Source organism: Heterocephalus glaber, unplaced genomic scaffold, assembly GCF_053883595.1.
Source record: "Heterocephalus glaber isolate CG9 unplaced genomic scaffold, H.glaber_assembly_v1.0 deba00001761, whole genome shotgun sequence".
Taxonomy (NCBI): domain Eukaryota; kingdom Metazoa; phylum Chordata; class Mammalia; order Rodentia; family Bathyergidae; genus Heterocephalus; species Heterocephalus glaber.
The window spans coordinates 1,019,567-1,032,610 of NW_028258458.1; the positions used below are offsets into that span (position 1 = coordinate 1,019,567).

A 13,044-nucleotide genomic window follows, 5' to 3' on the forward strand; every position below is an offset into this window, starting at 1 on the left:
ACATGCTGCATTTCTGAGCACACAGACACATGTCACATGTAGAATAAAGACACACACACACACACACACACACACACACTGTACACGGATGGCACCACTTCCTGGGCTGACCCCCACCACACCCTGGCTTCTGTCCTCTGCAGTTTGCTCCCATCCACCACTCTAGACCTGTCTGTGCCACGATTCCCTTGAGGGTCATGTTGCACACTGCACGCTCATGGGACCCTCACATTGGTGTTCATGCCTGGGTGCCATGACACCGGGGTTTATAGGAGGAAACACGTATCTGGCCTTCATTCCCCAGGCCCAGCAGAGGGCCCCTAAGTCCCCTGAACATTGGGGACGGAAGGACACCTCCTGTTCTGATCGCTGCCTGGTCTTTAGCCCCAGTTCCTGACACAGCACCTGAGCCCTTGAAGTTTCCTGGGTCCTAGCACAGTCTCTGTTCTGATGAGGTGACCTTCGGTGGCTCCTGTACCGGAAGTGGTGACCAGAAAGACCAGGCCATGATGAGAAGCTGCTCCAAGCTTTAATAATGGAGTTAATAATTGATCATGCCTGAGCACGAAGCTTCCATTAAAACCCCTGAACTACAGAGTCCGGAGAGCTTTCAGAGAGCAGAACTCACAGACCTCTTCCATTCTGCTCCCTCTGCATGTCTTCCTCCTGACTCCTGTGTACCCTTCCTAAGACCCTTTCAAATAACAGTTGTCTTAGTTACTTTTCTCAATGCTGAGACAAAATGCTCAACACCCCAAATTAAAGGAGGAAAGGCTTATTTAGCTCACAGTTTGTAGAGGCTTCAGTCCATATAGTCAGCTGGCTCCAAGGCAGGGTGGCATCGTGGAGGAGAAACAGTCCATGACAGGGTAGCATGTCAGAGGAGAAACAGTCCATGGCAGGGCAGGGCAGGCAGAAGGCAGCAAAGCTGTGAAGTAGCAGGCAGTGGAACAGCAGAAGCAGCAGCAACCCTTCCTGTCCCATCCAGACCACACACTTTTTGATTGGTGCTGCCCATACCCAACATGGGAGCACCCTTAATCCCAGCATCACACATCCTAGATCCAGCCACCTCCAAAAAGCCCCACCTATGAGCACACAAAGCTTTGGGGGACATCTGGACACAAGTCATAGCACTAGTAGATGACAGTCAGGTGATCCCAGGTTCTGTGAGCCACTCTAACCAATGATCAAGGAGATTGTAGGAAGCCCCAATTTATGGCCAGCCTGTTGGAAGCTCCAGAGGCCTGGATTTGCAATGGGAAGCTGGAGTCGGGCAGATTTGTAAGACTGAGGCCTTAAACCAGGCATGCCGGAGCACACCTGTAATCCCAGCACTCGGGAGGCTGAGACAGGAGGATTGCTGCAAGTTCAAGGCTAACCTGGGCTACATAGTGAGTTCAAGGCCAGTCTGGACCACATAGCGAGACCCTGACTCAAAGAAATAAAAAAAACAAACAAAGAAATGAAAATCCTGAGCCCTTAACTTGAGGGATCTGATTTTAACTCCAGGTAGCCAGTGTCAGAATTGAATTAAAGGGTACCAGCTGGTATGGGAGAAATGATCAGTGTGGAAACAAACAAGCAAAAAAATCATGTCTGGTCACTGAGGTGTTCTGAACTGCACTGAGGGTAAGAGTAAGAGAAGCAGTTTGGTTTTTCATGCCTCTTTTACAGTGTACACACGCACATGGTTAGTAACACGCTTTCTTTTCTGTTAGTCCAGGCTTGCTGTGCGTAATCATCAAGTTCCTCGGGAGTCGGCACCTGGACATAACACATCTCCATTCTTTTTTACGCCCTTCCCCCTCCACCTCTCAGCCCCCTTCTTGTTTGCAAAAGATCTCCACACCTCCTTGCACGACACTCTTTGTTTTCCCTCCTGTGCTCTCTGCTCGCTCCTGTGGATCCTGGGTGGGTACAGCAGTCTCCCTGAAGACGGAGCCCCAGCCAGATGGGGCTCAGCACCCAGCCAGCTCTGTCCCCACAGACATCGATGAGTGTGTGTCCAGCCCATGCGTGAACGGTGTGTGCCGCAACCTGGCGGGCTCCTATGCATGCAAATGCGGCCCAGGCAGCCGGCTGGGGCCCTCTGGAGCTGTGTGCATAAGTGAGTGGAGTTGGAGGCTGGGCACTTATGGGCAAGGACACAGGTGTGAGCGGAGCAGGTGAGACAGGTGACACTCTCCCTTTGTCCCCAGACAGCACTAAGGGGACCTGCTGGCTGCAGATCCAGGGTGGGCACTGTGAGGCGAACCTGCAGGCGGTTTCTCTGCGGTCCGAGTGCTGCGCCACCCTGGGGGCTGCCTGGGGGAGCCCCTGCGAGCGCTGCGACCTGGGTAAGGCCTGCCGGGGTCCTCCCTGCGCCTGGGCCATGGGGAGGGCTGGGAGGGGCACCCACCCGGGGCTGGCTGTAGACAGTCACCTCTCTTCTCCCCACTGCAGACCCCGTGTGTGCACATGGCTTCGTCCACATGAGTGGTGTCACCTGCGAAGGTAACTCCCCACCCCTCCAGCACTGGGTGCACCTAATGCATGGGCTCCTCACTGGGAGGATTGCCCAGTCTAAGTCAGGCATGGTGGTGCACACCTGTCATCCCAGCTCTCGGGAGGCTGAGGCAGGAGGATCTCCTGGGCTACATAGTGAGTTCAAGGCCAGCCTGGACTACATAGTGAGACACTGTCTAAAGAGAAAACAACAAATAAAAAGATTCCCCTGGCTTCTGGGGATCCCACAGGGTCCCCCACCATGGTCCCCCTCTGTCCTTCCCAAGGACATCTAGGGCTTCCTGAGTCCCCAGGGCCATGGCTGGCAGTGCCATTCCTCCCTCTCCTCTCCTCCTGACCCCCGTGCCCAGATGTGAATGAGTGCAAGTCCTTCCCTGGCATCTGTCAGCGTGGGCGCTGCGTCAACACCGAGGGCTCTTTCCACTGCGAGTGTCCCCAGGGCCTGGTGCTGGGTGCCTCGGGCTGGCTGTGTGTGGGTGAGTCCACAGATTTTCTTTCCTTGGTCCCCACTCTGGCCATCAGAGTGCTCTGGGACAGGAGGGACTTTACCCAGTCCCTGATGTTCGGCTTTGTAATTCCTCCCCTTTATTGCTCCTGGAGAATTAACTTTTCTTTCTGAGGCTCATGGCAACTGCCACAATCTCAGGAAGTCATATTTATAGTACTTGTTTAGAATTCCCTTACTTTTTGTTTTGCTTTGCTTTTGTGGTACTGAGGATTGAACCCAGGGCCTTCCCACTGAGCTACATCCTCAGCCCTCGTTATTTTTAAATTTTGAAACAAGGTCCTGTTAAGTCACTGAGTTGCCCAGCCTGGGCTTGAACTTGTGATCCTCCTGCCTCAGCCTCCTAGAGAGCTGGGATTACAGGCATGCACCACCAGGCTCCACTAGAGAGAGTAAATGTTTTTTCCTCCACAGGCCACAGCATCCCTGAGGCAACCATTCAACTCTGGCTCCAAAGCAGCCACAGATGGTGTATAGATGAGTGAACATGGCTGTGTGCCAATAAAACTTTATTTACAAAAACATGCCTGTCATCCCAGCACTCAGGAAGCTGAGGCAGAAGGATCTCTTTTGAGTTTGAGTCCAGTCTGGGCTGCATAGGAAAACTCTGTCTCAAAACAAAACAAAACAAAACGCTAGTAGCTAGCCTGAGGCTGTGATTAGCTGAAACATCCCTGAGCCTCTCATCTCTGGTGCTGAGGAAAACATGGCTGCTACAAACTGTTCTGAGGGAGTTATGGCTGAAATACATGTCTCTGGAGTCAGGCGGCAGGGTTTGACCCCAGCTCTAGCCCTGGGAGCTGTGCTGCCTTGGGCAGCTTCCTAACTGCTTCATCCAGTTTCCTAGCCTCTGAAGTGGCTAAAATGATAATAGCATTTTCCTCCCTGCTTTTTGGGCTTTTTCTTTTCTTTCCTTCTCTTTCTTCCTTTCTTTCCTTCTTTCTTTCTCTTTGTTGTTCTTCTGAGACAGGGTCTTGCTATGCAGCCCAGGCTGGTCTTGAACCAGTGAGATCCTCCTGCCTCAGCTTCCCAAGTGCTGGGACGACAGGCCTGTGGATCATGCCTGGCTTCTCTGTCTCTTTCCCCCTTCTCTCTTCTCTTTCCTTTCCTTCCTTTTTTCTTTCTTCTTCCTTCCCTCCTGCCCTTCTTTCTTTCTCTTTTCCTGCTGCTGGAGACCAGACCGGCTGCCTCCTGCACGTCAGGCAAGTGCTCACTACTGAGCTCCACCCCCCCACCCCCCACCCCCACCCCCCTACCCCCGCTCAGTTTTATTTGGAGGATTAAATGGATTGAGGAACTTAGAACAGTACCCAGTACTTGGTAAGCACCCAGGCAGTGCAGTCATTATCGGGCGCTGCTGCGGGGCGCCGTGAAATCTCGCCACGAGGCCGTCGCCCCTTTGCCCTCTGCCACCCCTTGGTTGCGTGGTCCCACGCGTCTCACCTGCCCACGTGTGGCGGGGACAGGACCGTGGCTCCCTCCGCAGACGCGAGGCTGGAGCCATGCTTCCTACGCCGGGACAAGGACGACTGCGGGGCCCCCCTGCCCGGCAAGTACCGGATGGACGTGTGCTGCTGCTCCGTGGGGGCCGCGTGGGGAGCCGAGTGCGAGACGTGCCCGGAGCCCGACTCCGCAGAGTTCGCCAGCCTGTGTCCCCGAGGCCCGGGCTTCTCCAGCCGGGACCTCCTGTCGGGCCGGCCCTTCTTCCGAGGTGCGGGCGGGAGTCGGCTCACGGGAGGCTTGGGGTGAGGGACCGCGCTCGGGTGACCCGACTCCCGCCTCCGCTGCAGAGGTGAACGAGTGCAGGGCGTGCCCCGGGGGGCTCTGTGGCCCGGCGCCTGCGTCAACACCCCGGGCAGCTTCGTGCCCGTGTTTCCGCGGCTACGCCAGCGGCTGGCTGCCGCCCAGGAGCTGCGTGGGTGAGCGGCCGCCGGGCGAGGACGTGGGCGTCCACAGGGGCACAGGGACAGGGACGTCGCTGTGCAGATGTGCACGGGTGCAGGGCCAGGCACCGGGGGCGTCGCTTGGGGAGAGAAGCCTTGGGTGGCCGCGGTCTCTAGGGTCCTGCACCGAAGCCCGGGAGCGCTGCCGTGTAAGGTAGGAGGCCCGGTGTGGACTTTGTCGCTCCTTGCATGGCCATTTCCTGTGCCTCTGCACAACTAGAAGTACTACAGTGGCGCTGGGTGGGGTGCGATGGTGCAGGCCTGTCTTCCCAGCACTTTGGGAGGCTGAGGCAGGAGGATCTTTGCAAGTTCGAGGCCCACTTGGGCAACTTAGCGAGACCTTGACTCAAAAGATAAAAAGGGATGGGGATCTATAGCTCAAGAGTAGAGCGCCTGTGGATTTGATCCTCAGTACAACCTCCTCAAAAGGAATAACATGTTGGTTGTTTTTTAAGCTCATGCAGAAACAGATGTTAATAAAATAAATCCCCAAAGAAATGCAGAAGGACCACATGACTAATGGGAAGGTGCACCTGGAGGATGTGCCCATTCTTGGGGAGGTCACTGAGAGAAGTGAGGGGACTGAGGGCTGGAGAGAGGCTGAAAGGCAACATGTGCAAAGGCCCTGGGGTAGCCCTGAGAAGACGGAGAAGTGTGTGGCTGGTGTGCAAGGAGGGGATAGGTGGGTGGTGAGGCTGCTTCACAGCGCTGAGCCTCAGCCTCCCCTCCTGTCCTCAAGGGAAGGGGAGGCTTCTCAGGGTGTCCTTTGGTGCCCCCAGGAGTGCCAGCCTCAATTCTGCGAAGCTCATCCAATCCCTGAGCCCCCAGGCCATGCTGACTGTAGCCCTGGCTGATGATGGGAAGGGATGGGGCTGGGAGAGCTCCTAGGCACCAATTGCCCTTGGGGCCAGGGTCTTCAGCTGCTGTCTTTGCACAGGACCAGACGTGGATGAGTGTTCGAGGGACCCACTGCTCTGCCAGGGAGGCACCTGCACCAACACGGATGGGAGCTATGAGTGCCAGTGTCCCCCCGGACAGGCGCGCACATCTGAGGGCACTGCCTGTGAGGGTGAGCTTGTAGCTGCTGAGTGAGTGTGAGTGTGTCGGTGTGTGTGTCTGAATGTTGTGCGAGTGAGATGTGGGGGAGTGTGTTTGTGTCTCTCTGAGCATGGGCCTTTATGTGTGTGACAGTGTCTGTGGATTTGTGTGTGGGTGCTTCCACATACAGGATGGTGGGGTATGTGCGTCCATGTGAGTGTGAAACGGGACAGCAGAAGTGCTAGCTTGTAAACATGCATCTGTGTGAGTGGCTGCGGCATGAGTGGTGGGAGTGTGCATTTGTGTGTCTGTGTGCGTGGGATGTGTGCTCGTGAATATCCACATGTGTAAGTTTAGCGATGCAAAGACCAGTGGGTTTGTGAGGGTGTGAGTGTGTCTGCCTATGAGTGTTTGCATGTGAGTGGGTGTGAGGCGTATTTCAGAGAGTTGCTGACAGTGTGAGCATACATCCGGGTGTGGAAGCATGTTTACGGGAGGATGAGAGTTTCTGCAGTCTGCGTCATCATGCGGGCTGGTGTGTGTGTATGAGCATGGCTGTGTGTGCCTGCCAAGGGTGTGTCTGAGTGTGCGTGGGTGTGAGGGTGTGTCTGTAGTGAGCAGACATTGCAGTGTGAGCTCACTGGTGTGCCCGTGTGTGTCTCATGGTCACGAAGGTGGTAGGTAGGGTATGGACCTCCCTCCCCTGGCCCCTTAGCTGCTGTGTGTCCCCACAGACGTGGACGAGTGTGCCCTGAGCAGCAGCCTGTGTCCCCACGGCCAGTGTGTCAACGTCATCGGCACCTTCCAGTGCTCATGTCACGCCGGCTTCCAGAACACGCCTGACAGCCAGGGCTGCGTGGGTGAGACAGCGCCCTCTCCCCGTGCCACCCCTACACTTCTACCCTGCTCCTGAACCGGCCTGGCTGGCCTGGTGCTCACCCTCCCCCGCCGCCCAGCCCACCCACGTACTTCTGCAGATACCGATGAATGCCAGGTGTGGAACGGCAGCTGCGCAGTGCACTGCATTAACATTGAGGGCAGCTTCCAGTGCAGCTGTGGTCAGGGCTACTCGCTGCTGCCCGGCGGGAGGGCATGCACAGGTGGGGCGGGGCCTCCCCCCTCTGCCTGGGATGAGGGGCTGAGAGCTGGGTGACAGCCTGGCCCAAAGCTCAGGCAGCACAGAGCCTGGCTGAGCCAGCCAGACCCTAGCACGCCTCCCCCACCCTGTGGGCAGGACCCCAGGGCTCTCCCCACGTCCTTGTGCACCTGCAGCCCCCTCCATCCTTGCTCCCCCAGACGTGGACGAGTGTGAAGAGAACCCCAACATCTGTGGCCAGGGGCACTGTACCAACATGCCAGGAGGTCACCGCTGCCTATGCTATGCCGGCTTCACAGCTACACTGGACATGCAGAAGTGTATTGGTGAGAGGCCAGGACTGCAGGGCCGGAGGCGGCATCAGAACCCCATGCCCTCCCCAGGAGGCATGGGCATGCAAGACCTGGGTCTCATCTCTGCCACGGCTGTAGCAGTGATTGGTGGTCTGGTCAGGGGCCACCAGCACCCATAGCCCACTCTGCAAACCCAAGGATCCCTTTCATAGAAGCAGAGCCACCTGCAGGCCAGGCATGATGACACATGCCTGTAATCCCAGCACTTGGGAGGCTGAGGCAGGAGGACCACCAAAAGTTCAAGGCCAGCTGGAGCTACATAGTGAGTTCAAGGCCAGACTGAACTACATAGTGAGACCCTGTCTCAAAAAAAAAAAAAGCAGAGCAACCCAACCTGGTTCTATATGACATTTACTGAGTACTTCCTGGGTACTCAACACCTAGCGTTGTGCCCAGTTCCAAGGGATGCACTTTAAGATTGCTACAAGGAAAAGAGTGTTTGGAGAGGGTTTGTTTGTTTGTGTTGTTGTTGTTTTGTTTTTGCTTTTGCAGAGGGTGAACAAGGTGAGATATACTCAGAACTGTGTTCTCTGACCCCTGCTGGGCTTTGTTGTTGTTGTTATTGTTTTGTTTCTTTGTTTTTTCCTTTTTTTGGTTGTTATTCTTTTGGTTTTGAATTTTGCAGTGTTGAGGACTGAACCTAGGGCCTTCATAATGAGCTACATCCCTGGCCCTTTTAAATTTTAAAACAGGGTCTTGCTAAATTCTTAAATTGTCCAGGAGGGGCTTAAGCTTGCAATCCTCCTGCCTCAGTTTCCCAGAATACTGAGATTACAGGTGGGCACCATCATGCCTGGCTTCTGAGCCTTGTTTGAGGAACCTCCCAGGCTATTTGAGCAGAGCAGTCCCTGTCCTTGCCCACCCAAGTGTGGTCCTGGGTCTGGGGAATAGCTGTGTGCTGGATACCCTGTCAGAGCAGAGGGGAGGGGAGGCTTGGCAAATTCTAGGAAGTAACAATGTAATTTGTGCAAGTACAGCTCCTGTAACAATGTAACTCCTATAACAATGCAACTCCTGTAACAATGTAACTTCTGTAAGAATGCAACTCCTGCAACAATGTAACTTCTATAAAAATGCAACTCCTGTAACAATATACCTCCTGACCAATGAGCCAGCCCCACACCGGAAAGTTTAAGAGTTCCAGCTGCCAGGAGTCTTCTCAAGGAGCACTCTAGAAAGGGGCTTGGGAAAAAATAGGCAATGCTATCTGCTTCATTCCCCTGTTACAGATCCACATTGACATAAAGACTGAAAAGTTCAGCAGGAAGAAAATAGCTTTGTGGAACTCACTCCCTAAATATATTCCACCATGCAGTCCTCTTGGGAATGCCTGGCTAGTGTGTTTCACAACACACATGCTGTGAAATGCTCACAGAACACTCACAGCTGCCCAGCAGGAGAACCAGACAGAGCTCTCCATCCCTGGAGATGAAACCGAAGGCTGGGACCGAGTGACTGGGCACTCAGGAACACTGGTGGGGTCCCCCCACCCTAAACCCAGCATCCGTCCCCAGGCCTCATTCCCCCTGCCTTCATAGATGTGAATGAGTGTGACCTGAACCCCCACATCTGTCTCCATGGCAACTGCAAGAACATAGAAGGATCCTTTGTCTGCCACTGCCGGCTGGGCTATGCCATCAGGAAGGGGGCCTTGGGCTGCTCTGGTGAGCAAAGGGAGTGAGCAGTTGGAAAGTGAGCAAAGGCAGCTACAGGCAGAAGAAAACCCCGAGGGGTGGCATGGAGATCACTGGTATTGTCCCATGGGGACTGTCCCCATGCCTCAGGGCGGAGCATGGTCAAAATTTATTCTTATGGATTCCCACTAATAAGACCTCCTGGGAATAAAGTGCCCCTGGAGCTCCCCTTAAACAGCTCAGCAGAGGGAGCTTCAATATGCCCAGCTGCTGTTCCCAGAGCAGACAGGCCCGATGGATTTTTGGGTGGAGGGGTTTTGAGACAGGGTCTTGCTATGTAGTTCAAGTTGCCTTTGAACTCACTATGTAGCCCAGGCTGGCCTCCAACTTGAGGCTATTCTCCTGCCTCAGCCTCCTGAGAGCTGGGATTACAGGTATGCACCACTACACCTGGGTGAGACAGTTACTCTTAATTTCTACCCTGAGCCTCTCAGGCTGCCACTCCAGACTGTTTCGGGAGGCCACAGGGAGTCGTGCCTGTTGGTTTGGGGGTTCTCTCTTAGACTCTGGATGAAGATGGGAGGAGGAGGCTTTCTGGGTCCCTTCTCTCTGCTGCCGCCAGAGTGTCCCCTTCTGGGACTGCCCCATTTCTGCTGCTCCTCCCCTCAGATGTGGATGAATGTGAGTTTGGAGGACACAACTGCGATGACCACGCCTCCTGCCTCAATGTCCCCGGGAGTTTCAGCTGCAGGTGTTGGCCAGGCTGGGTAGGGGATGGCTTTGAGTGCCAGGGTGAGTACCTGAGGCAGGGAGTCCCCAAAAAGTAGAAGAGGTCGTAGGGGCAAGGTGGACATGGTGGGTGCTGGGGTGTCTGTGGGGGCCTCCTGCACCTGAGATGCCACCCCAGGCGCTCTGGGCTCCATCTCCCGCAGACTTGGATGAATGCGCTGCTCAGGGGCATCGCTGCAGCCCGAGAGCCGACTGCCTCAATGTCCCTGGCTCCTACCGCTGCGCCTGTCGGCAGGGATTCACTGGGGATGGCGTCTCCTGCGAAGGTAGGTGGGGGAGCCCAGGAGGAACAGCCGCAGGGCCAGCTTCATCCGCAGATCACCACGGTGCCGGAGAGACCACGCTCATAGTCCATGGGCTGCCCTCTGCCCACCTGTGGGTCTCAGGCAGCGCCTCCTCCGTTAGAGTGTTTATTTTTTTGGTACTGGGCATTGAACCTGGGACCTCCACACTGAGCCACATCTCCAGGCTTCCTTTGTTTTCTGAGATAGGGTCTCGAAGGGTTGCCCGGGCTGGGCTCAAACTTGATTGGAGATCTTCCTGGCTCAGCCTCTGACAGTGCTGAAATTACAGGTGTGCAGTGCCGCACCCAGCTTGTTGGAGCTTACTTCCTGGCTGCCCTCCATGCCTGATCCTGGGTGACCAAGTCCCCTCTGCCCCACTGGCTGGAGTCCCGTGTCCACAGCCACCTTTCCACACTGCAGCCCCTGTCTTCCTCTCCTGTCCCCCGCCCCAGGGCCTGTCCCTAGGGCTCCTCGCCTGGGTCCCTGAGTGACTGTGGAGGGTTCCGGTCACCGGGAGCTCCTCCTGCCCCTCAGACAGGGACGAATGTGCCGAGGACATGGACCTGTGCGAGAACGGGCAGTGCCTCGATGTCCCTGGCGGGTCCTCGTTGCTCGCTGCGGGCAGGGCGTGCTGAACTGGGTTCCTGCAGATGTGGACGAGTGCGCGCTTGGGAACCTGTGCGCCTTCGGAAGCTGCGAGAACCTGCCCGGCCTGTTCCGCTGCGCATGCGCAGATGGCTATGAGCGGGACCCCGGGGGGCGGCCACTGCACTGGTGAGCGGCGGCCTAAGCTGCCCTCTTCCTGTGCCCTGAATGAATGCAGCCAGTGAATGATGAACCCCCTTCTTCCTTCCCAGCTGCCAAAATGATCTCCCATCTCTGTGTTTAAAAAACAGTGAGCAGGGCCGGGGACTTAGCTCAGTGGTGCCACCGCCTGCCTCGCAAGTTCGATCCCCGGTACCAAAAAACAAAAACAAAAACCCAGTGAGCAGAAGTTGCTAGAGGTGTAGCTCAGTGGTAGGGCACTTGCCAAGCTTGGGCAAGGTCCTGGGTTTGATCCCAGCCCTGCAAAATAATAATATAAATAAACGAGTAATGAGCAGAGCTGGCTGCAGTGGCACAGACCTGTAATCTCAGCTATTCAGGAAGGTGAGACAGGAGGATTACAAGTTTGAGGCCAGCCTGGGCCATCTAGAGAGACCCTGATTTTTGCAAGCCATACAGTCTTTGTGGCCCACAGCTCAGCTCTGGCAGTGCGGCTGGAAAGCAGCACTGTGTAAACAATGGGCCAGGTCCCAATAAAACTTTATTGACACAAGCAGTGGGCTGGATTTTACCACTCCCTCATTTGGCAGCAGTTTCTGAATCTGAGGTTTGTGCACTGGCTGTGCGGAGCCTGGGTGGGGAGTTTTCAAGGGGAAACCTCTATGCCTGTGGATTGGAGCAGGGCAGGGAGGAGTCAGACAGGCTGGGGCAGATTCTGGAGCCCCCATCCCTCCAGTTTCTTCCCATGGAAGGACACAGTCTTTTCAATTTAATTAATTTATTTATTTTGTGGTACTGGAGTTTGAACCCAGGGCTTTTGTGCTGAGCTCCATCCCCAGCCCTTTTTGAATGTTTTGAGACAGGGTCTCACTGAGTCTCTAAGTTGCCCAGGCTGGGCTCGAATTCACGATCCTCCTGCCTCAGCCTCCCAGAGTGCTTGGATGACAGGTGTGCACCCCCCAGGCCTGGCCAGGACACAGCCTTGTCCCGTAGTGCAAGCACCCAAGAGTGGACCCCCAGAAAGGCTGTGGCTTCCTGAGCAGAACTGGGGTGGAGGAGGACTCCCCAGTGCTGACAGCATTTGCCCCCCAGATGTGAACGAGTGTGCAAACCCGGTGAACTGTATCAATGGCCTCTGTGTCAACACCCCCGGCGGCTACCTCTGCAGCTGCCCCCAGGACTTCGAGCTGAACCCCAGCAGGGTGGGATGCGTGGGTGAGTCCGAGCTTGGTCCAGCTGCCGGGCCGGGAGTGACAGCCCCTGTGGCTTGCAGAGATACGGCACAGATGTCGGGACACAAAGGATGAGCCACACGCATACACAATCACACAGTGCTGCACGCCTCTTCCCTGCTGGGCCCTGCGTCATTTTCCTTGTTTACCCCACTGGGGAACACTCACACACCACACACACATGTGAGTCCCAGGCACACACAGCGACACACGGAGACGACACACAGCGACCGCAACAGGGGACACCAGGACCACATGGAAACACAGTGACACACACAGGGGCACAGGCACAGTCACGTGGGGAGACCCAGAGGCGCACGCGCACATAGCCGTATGGAGACCACAGTTACCTGCGGAAGCTTGTGCACACACAGATGCGTGTGTACAGACAGCTTACACACACACAGATGCACACACACGCGCATGACGCAGTGTCTGCTGCAACTCACCTGCTAACCAGTGCCTCCTGCCCTGCAGACACCCGGGCTGGGAACTGTTTCCTGGACACACAGGGCCGCGGGGATGGCGGCTTCTCCTGCAGAGCCAAGATCGGAGTTGGTGTCACCCGAGCCTCCTGCTGCTGCTCCCTGGGCCGGGCCTGGGGCAACCCCTGTGAGCTGTGCCCGATGGCCAACTCCAGTGAGTCCTTCCGCAGAGCTGGTGTTGGGCCCAAGCCACAGGGACCCAAGGAGGGAGAGGGGTCCATCCTGGCCACACGCGAGCCCATGGCAGTGCATGCGCCAGGCCTCTCTCCAAGGTCACTGTTCTCTGTGTATTTGTACCTATTGCTCGGTCAGCCAGAAAACATTGGAAGCTGCCTTGTGCTATGGGCTGGGGACCCAGAGAAGGGTAAGCCACAGCTGCTGTGAGAGTCAAGCTCTCATAAGGGTCTGTCTG

The 13,044-nt window shown here is 56.0% G+C and overlaps 1 protein-coding gene across 1 annotated transcript in view; it reads left to right on the forward strand.

Moving 5' to 3' along the window:
* The window catches only part of Fbn3 (fibrillin 3), an 82,179-nt gene that overhangs the window by 40,554 nt on the left and 28,581 nt on the right, over positions 1 to 13,044 (forward strand). Inside the window, exons 20-32 of the mRNA XM_087201774.1 lie at positions 1,925 to 2,110; positions 2,202 to 2,339; positions 2,446 to 2,496; positions 2,859 to 2,984; positions 4,500 to 4,724; positions 5,894 to 6,025; positions 6,729 to 6,854; positions 7,291 to 7,416; positions 8,982 to 9,107; positions 9,747 to 9,869; positions 10,010 to 10,132; positions 12,008 to 12,130; positions 12,625 to 12,786. Of these exons, the coding sequence (XP_087057900.1) occupies positions 1,925 to 2,110; positions 2,202 to 2,339; positions 2,446 to 2,496; positions 2,859 to 2,984; positions 4,500 to 4,724; positions 5,894 to 6,025; positions 6,729 to 6,854; positions 7,291 to 7,416; positions 8,982 to 9,107; positions 9,747 to 9,869; positions 10,010 to 10,132; positions 12,008 to 12,130; positions 12,625 to 12,786 (1,767 nt within the window). The remainder of the gene's footprint in view (positions 1 to 1,924; positions 2,111 to 2,201; positions 2,340 to 2,445; positions 2,497 to 2,858; positions 2,985 to 4,499; positions 4,725 to 5,893; positions 6,026 to 6,728; positions 6,855 to 7,290; positions 7,417 to 8,981; positions 9,108 to 9,746; positions 9,870 to 10,009; positions 10,133 to 12,007; positions 12,131 to 12,624; positions 12,787 to 13,044) is intronic.